The 14,752-nt window shown below is 33.8% G+C and overlaps 1 protein-coding gene across 7 annotated transcripts; it reads left to right on the forward strand.

Moving 5' to 3' along the window:
* Nucleotides 1-639: 639 nt before the first annotated feature.
* On the forward strand, nucleotides 640-14,405 carry Pcf11 (Pcf11 cleavage and polyadenylation factor subunit). Of its 7 annotated transcripts, XM_029304953.2 has the most exons (19): nucleotides 712-850; nucleotides 2,441-2,665; nucleotides 4,170-4,295; nucleotides 4,843-5,031; nucleotides 5,865-6,089; nucleotides 6,282-6,386; nucleotides 6,501-7,719; nucleotides 7,927-7,977; nucleotides 8,251-8,359; nucleotides 8,470-9,828; nucleotides 9,911-10,153; nucleotides 10,236-10,579; nucleotides 10,683-10,941; nucleotides 11,060-11,286; nucleotides 11,706-11,947; nucleotides 12,071-12,085; nucleotides 12,459-12,975; nucleotides 13,055-13,416; nucleotides 13,975-14,405. In XM_029304953.2, exons 2-18 carry the CDS (start codon nucleotides 2,501-2,503, stop codon nucleotides 13,390-13,392), a joined length of 5,733 nt encoding a protein of 1,910 aa, XP_029160786.2. In that variant the 5' UTR covers nucleotides 712-850; nucleotides 2,441-2,500; the 3' UTR covers nucleotides 13,393-13,416; nucleotides 13,975-14,405. The 7 variants fall into 7 exon arrangements, with proteins under 7 accessions (XP_085339059.1, XP_029160786.2, XP_085339056.1 ...); XM_085482933.1 differs by lacking the exon at nucleotides 712-850 and adding an exon at nucleotides 640-702 and having other exon boundaries at nucleotides 13,055-14,405; XM_085482930.1 differs by having other exon boundaries at nucleotides 13,055-14,405.
* The last annotated feature ends 347 nt before the right edge of the window (nucleotides 14,406-14,752 follow it).

The following is a 14,752-nucleotide window of genomic DNA, read 5'->3' on the forward strand; positions in this document are numbered from 1 at the left end:
AGGCTATTGTTTGTCTACTTTCCATTTTATAGTTCCCTACATCTTTTTCAATTCTGAAAGTGAAATGCTTCTTGAATGCACATTAACTTTCGATTCAAGGACACTTTCTTTTTTTTTATTTACGTCATTAGAACAAAAGGATGATTGATTTCAGGTAGTGTATTTTTGGTATATATATTTTTTGGTCATTTTAAAAGAGATAATAAGACTTATTGTTAAAAAAATATAGAAGATATTTATTTATACACTTCGATTTATAATCGTCTTTGACTGATTAGCAGTAAATCAATATATAAATTGCATTAAAATCGATATACATTAAATTGCTCTTTGAAAAACAAAAAAATATAAATTCACAGAAATATTAATAATTCAAATTTGACATACCTAAATAACAAACATTGAGGTAGACTTCGTTTCATTTTACTTTAGCACACTTTTGACCTCGATGGGGGACCGCCGTTGCAACAATATCCGTTTCCATGTGCAGCAATAGAATTGTCGCGCGGTCTTTAAGTCGCTTCTCGTATGAATAGCGCGATTGGTATCGTCCGTTCCTTAAACGAGCGCAGCGCCATCCGGACGTTTCTGTCGCGCGCGGTGATTGGCCGCTCCGCGAGAGGCAACCGACCACGCGGCGGCGCGGGCCAATGACAGGCGACGTTAGACAGTCGCCGTCCACGCTCGGCGCACGCAACAAAGGTATGTACGGTAGCCATTTTACGCATGGAGATTTCGTTCGCGTAAGCAGTGTAGTAATAGTGTACGCGCGTGATTTTTCGACGACAGGTCGAAATACGGTGCGTGTGTCCACGGGCCGTGCCTGCTGTTGCACAATGCGCTGAGGAAGGTAATTATCGTGTGCGGGATATCGGATGATTCTGACGTGCGCGAAAAATATCGGACGGCGATTTCGTCGAGAGGGAGAGAGAGAGACAGAGAGAAACGGACGGAAAAGAGAAGAGAGAGAGAAAGGAGCAAGGCACCGAGTGCGAACGATGGCTCCAGATGCTGGACATCTTGCGTCGAGGCTCGTCCCCGGTTAATTCGACTTGCGTGAATTACGCAACGTGTGAAGGAAAATTCGCGCTCCGCGGAATTTGACGTTTCCCCTCGAAACGGTGCCCTCGTATCGCGAAGGCAGAGCGAGAGAGCGACGAGAGCGAGTGAGAGAGGGAGATTGCGAGCGAAATCGATAAGTGTCTCCTGCGTTTTGGATGTGTGCTCGCCGACCTTCGTCTAGAACTACGGATAATATTACATAAATAGACGCGTGTGAGTTTATTAATTACGTGCGTGCGTTTGTTAATGTTCCTTCCTTTTCGTGGAGAAAAAAGTTTTTCCTCTCTTCAAGACGGATGTCTCTCTATCTTTCTCTCTCGTCGTGCATCTTCCGATGGGAATCGAAGGTATCAGAGTGTCGTCACTTTCGCCCTAGATTTCGCGAGTCGAAAGTGCACTTTTTTCTTTCTTTTTTTATTTCTTTTTTCTTTCTTCTTTTGACGAGTGAGTAAAATTTTTTATTAATGTTCGATGATATTTGCGTGATGATATTTCTCGGAAATATTTTCATTTCCCCTCAGTTGATTTTCCTTGTGAGTCATCCCTCGGGAATTTGGATAAAAGCCGTGTTTGCGACACAGATATATGAACAGATAACGTCTATCGACATGTGTTACATTATTGTATTGTATTTCCCATAAATGCTCCGAAATGCGTCGAAAATATAATAAAATATTCCTGTCCTCGTGTTTGTAGTAAACACAAAGTAAGCATGTGAACAAATGCAGGACACATTCCATTCATTATGACATATTAAACTGTTTGTCTGTGTGCGTGTGATTTATACACAATTTGAATGACTGCATTAATGTAACAATTGAGCAAGATGCATATCATTACATTAATGTAATGGTATTGTGTTGAAATTTGATGAATTGTAGGTTTAACAAGTAAGAAAACGTGTTAGAATAAGTTACTGGAAAAACACATAAATGTTTACAAGTATTGCGTAAATGATGTAATATTGAGTAATATGTGTGGAATATAAAGATATGATAAATTATCATAAATCTGAGATTGTTGAAATGATTTTATTTTGCTCAACATATTTTACTATCAGTAATATAGTAATCATTGAAATAAAATACAAATTTATATGTAGAAAAAATTGTATTATTTCTCTATTATAATATATAGTCAATTCTAATTATAAATTTAAAGAGGAAATATGTAAAATTTTGTTTTCTTTAATATCTGATAAAACAAAGTTTATTTTTTGATATAAATAAATTGTACATTGTCTTTATAAAGAATTTTAATCTTACTTATATTTTACTGATAGATAAATTTGTTTGCTATCTTTTAATTAACTTTTTTTTAATTAAAAGTGAAAACATTTCTGTATTTTATATAAGTATGTTTCTATTTTATGTTATAGTTTGAAGCCTGCTCTTGGCTTGATCAAGATCTTACACTTGTTCATTAGCAGCCTATCAAGATGGCATCGACTAAGTCTAAAGAAGTTGCGGATGAGTACATCTCATCGCTGTCCGATCTTACAATCAACAGTAAGCCGCTTATCAATATGCTCACCATGTTGGCCGAAGATAATATTGAACATGCATCAGCAATAGTACAAGCTGTCGAGACTCATCTACAAAAGGTTACTTCTTTTTTATAGTTACATCTAAAATATATTTTATTCAAAGTTTATTATATATATCTATATAAATATACATAAATATTTTTTATAGAACATTAATTTGCATATAAAATTGATGAGTTTTTCCTCTCTATTGCGTTTTGTTTCTAATTGCAAAGCCTTTTTCTTTTTATAGATACAATGAAAAGATTTATCTTTATCACATGTAGCATGGCATGCACAATTTTGTAATTTTATCTTTGTTACTTTTGCATAACACACTTTTTGCGAACTATTTATAAAGATATTTATAAATTTATGTATAAATTTTTACAAAAGATATAATTAATGTATCTATTGTTTGAATATTCTAATATTTTGTTATGCAATCATATATTATTTATAATTAATAATCACAATATCAATAGACATATGTGTGTATGTATATGTGTCTTTTGATATTAGAAAATAAAAGAATTACAATAACTTGAAACAACGCTATTGATTAAATGTTACATCATTATTTATAATAACGATAGTATAATTACTGTTATTAATAAATAAAATAACAGAGAAAAAAAGTACTGTTTTAAATAATTTACCTCTTGATACTATATTAATATAAAAATATACTGCATACATCTTATTTTTCGTCTGCTGAAATGTGAAATATGATTAGTTTGTTTGTACTTTATAAACTTTAATAAAAACTCATTTACATACTGCTAAATACTTGGTGCCATGGTTATATAATGTCTGAGTAATATTATCAGTGATGGATTAACAGTATACAAATGCCAACCAACATTTCAGTGTTACAGACAACTTTTAAAGTAAATTGTATCTAAAAATCTCTCAAGATGCCAAAGTTTACCTCTAATTACTATCTTATAGAGATGCACTTAAATAAAATAATAAGTTATTATGTAACTTATAAGTTTGATAAGAAATATTGATAATAATTGATTCTTTTTGAATACCATATTTTTTTTTTTCATATACAAGATATCCTGAAATTATTTCTTATTTAACTGTTCATTGATAAATTTGTAATGGACATTTTCCTAATGGAAATTTGATAGGTGCCTATTGTTTATTGCATATTTATTTTTAATACTAAATGTATTGACAATTAAGCCGCAGTTTAAATATATATACAAATAAAATATATTTGTAATTATAATTGAAGAATAAGAGTTTACTATATATTACCTTTATAACATTATCCTTTTGAAATTTAATGCAGTAAAAAGCTTTGCTTTTCTGTATTAAATATTTTTATAATTAGGCCTTCTATCAAGCTGTTCTAAGGAAAGATGAACTTCGAATTAAAAAAAGAATATGTCTCTGAAGAACAATATAATTTGGATACTCTATTTATGTTATATACAAAATAGATAATTTGTATATAAATAATAATAATAATAATTTCTATATAAATATCCATAATAAATAATTTATATATAATGTTTATACATAAATAATGAATTAGTATATATATGTATATTGTGTTATTTTATATTAGGTGAGAAGTGACATCAAGTTACCAGTACTCTATCTCATCGACTCGATTGTCAAGAATGTAAATGGAGACTATCTGAATCTCTTTACACAAAATATAGTAAATACATTCTGTGGGGTGTTTGAAAAGGTAAATATTTTTTATATAATTTTTATAAGATTTTATAAAAATTATATAATTATGTATAGAAAAAAATTTTGTTATGATTACAATTGTTGACCGAGAGAAATTCTTAATTTTTTTTTACGCGTGTACGGTAAAGCAAAATTAAACTTCACTGAACGTATAGTCTCAGGAATATTTTATAGTACGTATAGAGTCGCCTAATGCTTTATATTTCACGATGACATAAGATAATTGTTTGATCAATATAACATCATTGACCTCACATCTCTTCTGAAAGACTCTTTGAAAAGATATCGTGCAGAAGTTTGATGTATCAATTCTTTCTTGTAGAAATAACATTCACATACTAATATCTTGTGAGCTTTATTATACAATCTTCATCAATTTATAATACAGAAAGATAAATATATTAGAATTCGATCAAATCTACTTGCTAAAATAATAGAAAATTAATTTGTATCTTTAATTTTAAAGAAATGATTCTATGCGAAATTATTGAAGTCTTTTCTATCATAAACTAATCGTCAATATCTTTATTTTTTGTAAATAGGTCGATGAAAACACAAGAGCCAGCATGTGGAAGTTACGGCAAACGTGGAACGATGTATTTCCACCGAAAAAATTATTTTCATTAGACGTGCGAGTACAAAGTATCGATCCTGCATGGCCGATCACTGCCTCTTCTAGTAATATCTCTTCAGGATCCATACATGTAAATCCACGATTTTTTTCGACAATGGTAAATTTAATAAATATATATAATTTATAAAACATCTTTATATATATATATCAGAATTAAACAAATCAAATATAGTAGGCCAACTGAACGAGCAAATAAATAAGGTGTAAAAATTTATTAATAGTTAAATAATTAAATTAACATTCCGTTACAGAATCGATATAAATTGTAAACGTTTCGACTGCACTACAGTCTTTATCAATACATAAAAGTTAAATATTAAAATACAAAGTTAAATGTTAAAAATACAAAGTTAGTTAAATATTAAAATATAAAATTAAAACGATTCTTCGCTGTTGACCAATAGATATGCAAGGCGATTGGTCTGAGATGCCAAGTTATGCGACAAATGTGGACATTTGTTATTCAGACTTCGCAACACACACTTGAAATATCGGGAAAAAGGACTTGTTAAAACGATAATCATGTTTAAATGTCGCATAACTTGGCATCTCAGACCAATCGCCTTGCATATCTATTGGTCAACAGCGAAGAATCGTTTTAATTTTATATTTTAATATTTAACTAACTTTGTATTTTTAACATTTAACTTTGTATTTTAATATTTAACTTTTATGTATTGATAAAGACTGTAGTGCAGTCGAAACGTTTACAATTTATATCGATTCTGTAACGGAATGTTAATTTAATTATTAAACTATTAATAAATTTTTACACCTTATTTATTTGCTCGTTCAGTTGGCCTACTATATTTGATTTGTTTAATTTTGTTAATTTATACGAGCCTTTCATTAATTAATTTTTATATATATCAGTATTATATATTACAATCTATATTATATCATACTAAACATGTTAATATATTTTTTTAGCCTCAACAAACTGCAACATCAATTGTCCCACCTGTTAAATTGTCATCAGGAGAACCAGTAACAACAACGGAAGCAGTTATGCGAGAACAGTTGCTAAAAAAACAACGAGAATTGTTAGAATTGCAGAAAAAGAAGATTGAGCTAGAACTATTGCAAGCTAAAGCGAGTTTAGAGCAACAGCAGAGGCAACTTGATAAACAAGCTGGCAGCTTGAAGACAGAAGTGGTAAGTTATAAATAATCAATATGTTAATAGATGTAAGCTGAGGATTTTGAATATATATTATCTCTCCTTTATTTATATCCATTGTCTCTCCTTTATACATACATTCTTTATATATATCTTTATAATTTAATACATTATATTATCTTAAGTTTTGAAGTATATACAGTGATCTGACATTTTTTATTGCAACAGGTTATACCCACTGCACATGTCTCCCCAACTACAGAGGTAGCAACACAAGGAAAACCTGTGGCACCTGTAATACCAAATCAAACACCAAAACAAGTAGCAAAACAAGTAAGTTAGATATTTTTATATATACACACATGCGCGCGCATATATAATTATGCAGTCACTGAATAGCAGCTGTTATTAAATATGATTAAATATGATTAAATTTTATTTGTTTAGTTTCCCGCAGCAGCTGCCCTTTTAAAGAATGCAGGAGCAAACAGCGGTCCCCGAATTGCACCAGCTAGTAGTATAGCAGTAGCATCAGCTAAGCCAGTCTCACGAGATCCACGTTTGAAACCTACTCCTGCTGCTCAGGATGTGGCAACAGTACTAACGGTAGATCCACGACAACGATCGGGTACGACCAGTCCGAAAGAATCACGGAGCGAAGGTCAAACACAGCCAGTCGCAAATACCATTGTAACTTCAAACCAATTAAAGCAGCAGTTACCTTCGAAACCGGCTGTAACTAGCACTGTCAACAAGCCTCCGGCGAATCCCGCCGGTTCCGATAATCCGACGTTATTAAACGTTATTAATAACAATCATGCTGATACGAATCTGAACAATAGTAATAATAAAACTTTCAGTGGTAATATAAATAAAGATGCTGTCTCGCATCGAACAAGTCAAAAGAAAGACCCTCGATTGACTAGTAATAGTAGTGGTAACCTAAACAGCTCCAAAATCGGTCAAAGTTCGGTTTGCAATAATAGTTCGTCTTCTTCAACATTGTCAGCGAGTAGTCGAGGAAGTGGAGGTGGTGACTCCAAGTCGAAAGATTCGAAGAGCTCGAATTCGTCACGCGGTTCTTCGTCTTCGACAGCCGACAAATCTTCCACTTCCTCTAAATCCTCGCATAGAAAAGTAGGGAATAAGTCGCGGTCTAAACAACCGCAAGTCTGTCCAAATAAGATTCCGAAAGTCGACAGAGATTCTAGTCCGGTTAGGTCAAAATCTCGTGAGAAAGACAGCGGAGACAGTTCACCGTCCTCACGTACTTCTCCACAATCCTCCTTCCAAGCCTCTAAAAACCGCAAGAAGAACACGAAATCCAGAAAACGTAGTCCAAGTCCCCCATATAGAATTCCCAGGCGTAACGATAAATCGAATTCAACTTTGAGCAGTTCTGGTGGTGTTACTGAGGAGGAGCAATCGGGTTCGCTGATAGTATCTCCTCCTCACCCACCAGCATTCAAAGAAATCAGACCGAATGCTAGACAAAGAAATTATGTAAGACGAAATAAAGATGACAGTCTTAGTCCGGAACGTTCTCCAGCCAGTGCTGGAAATGCTCAAATCGCTGCTGAGCCAACATTGGAGTCCTCTAGCAAAGATGAAGATCTCAGAGCATCGCTATCTCTACCTGGCACTACTGTTTCCATACCCGAAAAGAGTGAGTCGATAATAGTGTTCAGTCAAATATACTTATACTTTTCTATACATAACACATCAATCATAATACATTATATATTTCCTACATATAACAACTATAGTGTAATACACTGTTCATAAAAATTTCTTATCATTTATATTTAAATTTTCACATACATGCTTCCTTTAGTTATTGCTAAAAATCTGTCTTGAATATTTTCTCATAAAGGTGACTACAATGTTTGCCTCATCTCTGGTAGCAATTGCAAGACTATAGCAGGTGATATATTTATAAAAAGAAGTATCTTTAACGTATTTTTTGCGCCAACTTCTTTTATAATTATATAATTCCAATAGCTTTACTAAAAAAATTCATTAATAGCATTTCTTCATTCGAAGAATATTTTCTAAAAATCTAATTCTGAAGTGAAAAAATTAGGGGGACATATTAAATAACATTAAGTTAATATTAAGGATTTTAAAGGTAATATTTTAAGTTATTCCATAAAAAAATTGTTTCATACAAATTACTTTATCTTGAATTCTTTTCCAGAAGAGGATTTAGATCTACGAGTATTACCATCTGTTAACACTAGTAAGAGACGCAGCGAGGATGTAGAATCATCTCCGATTAAGAAAACTAAGGCTGAGAAATTTGATGCGTACGTATTATGATAATATTGTATTATTGAATGTGATGTTTGCTCTCTATAAATCTCGTGCTTACTATAAATAATTCATGATTTATATACACTCCTTTTCAACTTTACAGATTATTTGGTAACGAAGACGTAGATCTGCGTACTCTGACCCATCCTAAAGCTGGTCGCCCTCCAACGCCTCCACCGCCCGTAATTTCCGGGGAAGACGGGAAAGATAGCTGGGCGAAATTGAAAACGCCGCCAAAGAATGAGAGAGATAAGCAAGTTAACAATGCCGATGATAAACGTGAAAGGGATCGTAACAGAGACAGACTGGGTCGTCTCAGGCTTTATAATAAACTTCCGGATGATCCTAAAGAGAGAAGAAGGACGTTATCGAACGAAGAACAAGATACTCGACCAGGACGTAGAAGCCGGGAAAATGATAAGCCTGAAAGAAACGACGATAGAAACATTGAAATCATAATGAAGCAAGCCGCCGAACAATTAAACCAAGGATTGATTACTAAAACGCAGTATAACACTTTGATACAGGAGGTATTGCACATGAGCGAAGATCGAAAATTGCGTGCCGCGCAGCGTAAGGAGAAAGAAGGTGGTACCGTAATCTGGGAGAAAGGCATTAACATGGATATCGGTGCCGGAGATCGCGCCGCAACATTCAGTCCGTCCAACGACAAGGAGGTGATACGGAATAAGGAGCACCCGATACCGCGAAATCCTAATGGTCCGAGGTGGCAGAATCAGCCGTGGCAGCAACCGTGGGCACATCCACCTGGACCGCCATACGGGCCACAGGGACACTTCAATTCGGACATGAGACCGATTGGACCTTGGCAGAATCCGCGACACTTCGGACCGATGAGACCAGACTATCAGTATCATGGCGGCTTCAATCACAGCATGGGACCTAATCCGCGATTAGGGCCGGGTATAATGGGTGGTCCGATAGGTCCCAACGGTCCGATCATGTCAAATCTTTTGTCAAACGGCCCAATGGGTCCAATGGGACCCATACCAAACTCTCCTATGGCGATGGGATGTCACCCCATGATGATGAATAACGGACCGATGACAAATCTCATGAATCCGAATATGCCGCCCTTAGCATCCGGTAGAAATTTATCGCCAAACGCATCCGCCAAATACGATATCGATGATAGCGATCAAAGTTATGGCGGCACGACAGTGAAGAACCCCGGACCGCACAATCGCGAATTGCCGCCGCCAGATTCGAAATTGTTGGCCGAGATATCGAGAGATACCATGAAGTCCATAAATATTGACAATGTACCGCGAGAAATTCGATATTACGGGCAAACAGGTGTGGTGTTCATGAATTGGGACGATCCGCGCGAGATCGGCTTCCAGGATGGCATAAGAAGAATATTGATCGACGATAAAGACACTATAACTTGCGCATTTAATGATCAGTACAAAGAATTTATGTACGAGGGAGAAATTCATAGGTATATTATGTCTTATTGTTAGTTCGAGAACTACGTGAACTAAATTCAACGATAATAATATTCACAAATTATATCATTTCAGAATCAAACTAGGTGCACCTACTCGTGAACTGTACGTTGATGATCGCTGGTACGAGTGTTACTTCGGCGGTATGCCGATTACGATCGAACTCGGCGGTAAAACAGTTGGTATAAAACTGGAGGGTCCACCTCCACAAGTCAAGATTGGTACTGTGAAGAGAACAGATCTCGTTGTAGCGAAAATTAATCTTATCATTAATGCGCGAAATATGGTGCCAGTATTTTTAGACGCGAAACCGCAGATGTAAGTATAATCTTCCATAATGTTACACTAATTATTTGTAGAATTCGTAGAAAATAACAAACGTATGCATTGATTTTTATAGATTTGAAATTGAAGGAAAGCCTCATACCCTGGAATTTACAGACGCGTTGCAAACGGTTCTTCTAAACGGACGACCGTTCAAAGTCGAATTCGGGGGATTACCTAAACCTATTATTGTCAGAGATAAGAAGCATTTCATCAGATTTTCAGTGTTGCCAAGAGGCGTGCGTGCTGGACATGTTAAAATTACTGGAATGAGAGGTGAGACTCCTGCCGAGTCATCATCGCCAACGATGACTCAAAAACCGAAAGTGGACGCTGCACCTGCACCAAGTCAACTGCCGGCTGTAGAACAGGAATCTACGTCACAAGATGATTCAGATTTCACTTCGACTTCGAAGCCAGGTGAAAGATGAATTCATTGCGTAGCTTTGTGTTCTTATTTTGTATATATATTATAATCCTTGTCATTTTAATACTCATATCCATAATATTATCAATTTTTCAGATTTGCAACTAGATATATTGTCGTCAGTTCTACCATCGGCGATGGCGCCGTCGTCCGGCTTGTCTTACGAAGCCGAACCCGTGGAAAATCCGCCAGCACCAGCACCAGCATTGCCACTCAACATGAACGAATTATTCCAAAGACTGGTCGAAACTGGCATTGTTCCCAGTCTCCTGGAACAAAAGAAACAGGAGGAAGAAGAAAAGAAAGAACCCGAGATTACCCCGGTTTCCTTTGATAAACCAGAGACTCTTAAAATGTAAGTGTTAACATTTATCATCAACCTATTACATTCATCTTTTAGAATATACTAGTTTTAGAAGATAATAGTTTAAAATGAAATGTTGGGGATATCAAATGCTGATTTTCTTTTACAGCAAACAGCCAGCTATTGCTGCAGCGTTGTACAGCGGTATGCAATGCAGTTCTTGTGGTGCAAGATTTGCACCTGAATTGGCTACTCGATATAGCCACCATTTAGATTGGCATTTCAGACAAAACAGACGCGAACGAGACTCTGCAAGAAAAGCGCATTCTCGGCCATGGTATTATGATATCAGTGATTGGATACAGTTTGAAGAGATTGAAGATTTAGAAGACAGAGGTCTGTATCTCTTTTTTTTCTTTAGTTGCGTCTAGTTATGCAATATAAAAAAATCGATTTTCTCAAAGATTCTTTTTTTCTTAAACACACAATTTCAATCATTTATTAAACAGGATACTTATGTCTATAATTATTATGTTCAAGTATTATTTTAATCATAGACTACAATATATTAGAGAGAGGAGAGATAAGTAAGCAAATGAAAGTGATTATTATACAATATGTATTGGTATATGTATTGGTTATATATCATTTAAAGACATTAAGTCTCGAAATTAATATCTAATTAGTCGAATTAGAACTTCTATGCAATCGATATTCATGTCCTCAGGGTTCATAATTTTGGCTCAATATCTTCCTAACTTCAAAACTTTAGGATTCGTAATTTTTTAAATCTCTTATTCTTTTTTCCCCTCTAGCACAAAGTTGGTTTGAGACTGAAAAGCAGACGGCAGAAACGGAAGGTGTTGCCACCGATGACACTCCTCAGGAAACATTGCAGCCCAGCGTACCGACTGGTAGCGACGAAGATTCGCGATGCCAGGTATGCCACGACGCATTCGAACAGTTTTATAATGAGGAAAAGGAGGAGTGGCATTTAAGACCTGCAGTTAATTATGAAAAAAGGAATTACCATCCACTCTGTTTGGAAGATTACAAGGTTGGTTTCATTCCTTTTTATTTTAATAAATATATATGTACGTGTAAATTTTGTCCATTGATATATGTTGATATTTATATTTCATTAACGCAATTTCCGTTTGTTGCATTCTTACAAAAATAGGAAAAGAATCTAGCGGTACGTGATTCATTGATTCATATTGTAGCACTTCTGTTTATTCACGTTTTATTATAGAGTATATGAGAGATTAATTTATTTCTTCTTGTTACACACATGCTATATTCTATTTTACTCGAATATATAGATACATATATATGAGCACAAAAGAACAATGCATCTTTAAAAAAAATACTAAATTTTCATAATTTTTATTTATTCATATTTCATTATGTTATCGTCCTCATTTACACTTAATTGTAATGTAAATTATAATGAAGGCAAATTCAAACTTTCTATTATGCAATTGTTACAGAATGGATTAATCATATTTACATATTTGTCACTGTTATTAAATCAAAATTTTAATTCTGATTTATTGTTGAAACTTTAGAGAGCATTAGAAAAAACTGCTTTGGCACTTGAGGAAGCAGCTTCGGAAATCGAGGAAAATAAAATAGAATGTTCAGAAGAAATGCCTGGAGATGAACTTAAAGAGGAGAAATCCAATTTAGAAATATCGAATAAAGAAATTGAACCTACAGAAAATTCAGAACAAATAGAAGAGAGTCCCTTAGAGACTGCTACATCGGATACTACAGAAAAACCCGCTAATATAGAAAATTCTGAAGTTGTACAAGATGAAATAGAAGAGAAAGAAAGTACCATCGAAGGTACTACTGAAGAAAATACAGTTATGGCAGATGTTGAAGAAAACGTACCAACAATGAATGAAGAAGAAACATCTCCGGGCGAAGGTGTAATCATACCGTTCGAAAATATTAAGATTAAAGAGGAGCCATTGGACCCTGAGATTGATGACCAAGACAATAGCGAAATGTTTGCTTTCCTAGAGCATCCTATTAAAATTAAAGAGGAGCCTATGGATCCTGAACCAGAACCCGAACCAGGTATGTACATCTATCTTAAATTACTACAAAAAATTTCGATTTTACACACACACAAATTTTTATATTTTATTCTCTTTAGATCCCGAACAAATTGTAAACGAATCGGGGACTGTAGATACGACATACGCTGCAGTGAAAAGTTCCATTGATGGAAATGTAGAATTAGACTCGACACCGGCACTTGTTCCAGCAGCTCCATCGCGGATTAAGATTAACATCACTAAACCACTAAACAGTAATAAAGATGCGGAAGAGAATAAAGAAAAAGAAAAGACGGTCGAGACGCCAGTAGAGGAAAACGCAGAACAACCATTAGTAGCAGCTTCTATTAAACCCAGTTTACAGGGTAGAAAGCTATCGAATTTACCTCCCGTGGAGAAAGGGCAGGAGTTGTCGGGACTCTGCTCCATTATGTAAATAGTACCTGTACAAAATCTCCAAGTAAGTTTCTATGAATTCGAATGATACAAGTGTATAAAGTGCTAGATTTACATTTTGATCATAAGATCTATTTCTAAGCTTATTTATACCTTGTATATTATAATTTTGTACAACTTATACGACATGATCCTTATACGATGTTTTTTTTTTACTTTTTAAGTCTACTACCAATATTTGTTTTTTTAAGATATTTTTTCATATCTTATAAAAATAAAATAATGGTGTATTAAACGATGTATTGTTATCTTTGTTTAAGCCTAAATTTTTATTGATTGAAAGTGATCCGTTAACAAAATTTAAATTAACTTAGTAAATTAATTTAAATTTATTATTTATATATATATATATATATATATATATATATCCTTTGCACGAATTTAAAAATGTAATAAAAATTTTTCGCTTTTACATATTATATATTTAGCACCAGAATAAACGTCATGTCGTACAAGTTAAAAATGTGTAAAATGTGTGCAAGTATGTATGAGTGCATCTTAAGTATTAACATTTTGATGAATGCAAAAAGATGAAGAACTGTATATATTTTATGTAATTTAGAAAGATGAATAGTAGAGCATTCCCACGCGAGTGAGTGTATTTTTAAGTGAAATCGTTTTGTGATGGGGAAAAATTACAAATTTGATAATTTATGCTCACACGAAAACTCCAAGTATACTATTTGTACTTGTGTAAAAGTTTGATGATGATTTGCACTCATTCTAAACATTTCAAGTACTATTTGTACTTCTATGGAACACGATAAACCCTTAGAAATGAATACGCCCAACATGTTCGTTGTACGAAATAACGATGTTGCCCGATTCATTTTAAGATGTACAAATAATGTGATATATATATATGGGTTTACTTGTAAAATATACACATCAATCATCAACGGAAAAACAATGACGACGATACTGGATAAAGAAAATGACTACTATCGCTATTAGAGAGCATTATTTTGTTGTATAAAAGACTTATTTACTACAGGTTTGACTTCCTTTTTAATTAACCTTTCTACAATTTTCCTTTATACTTATAATTTCAAAACTATATTTAGGGCCTGAATTTGAATTCGTAAATAAGAACATAATAAAGGCATTAATAAAAAGTTAATCTTGTGTTGTTACGTCTTCGTATTCAATAAACTGCATTCAAGATTAAAAAACCACTGTTATTAATTTATCCTTTAAAACTCCATTTTAAAAAAATCTTAGAGATAATTCATCCCAATCATGTATACTTAAGCAATTATTTTAATAAACTTTTTTTAAGCTAATTAAAAAAAGACTAATTTAGAAATATATGCGACATTGTTTTTCCATCAAAAAAATGT

The sequence above is a fragment of the Nylanderia fulva genome, unplaced genomic scaffold (genome assembly GCF_048542155.1).
Source record: "Nylanderia fulva isolate GAGA-0341 unplaced genomic scaffold, ASM4854215v1 Scaffold22, whole genome shotgun sequence".
NCBI lineage: Eukaryota > Metazoa > Arthropoda > Insecta > Hymenoptera > Formicidae > Nylanderia > Nylanderia fulva.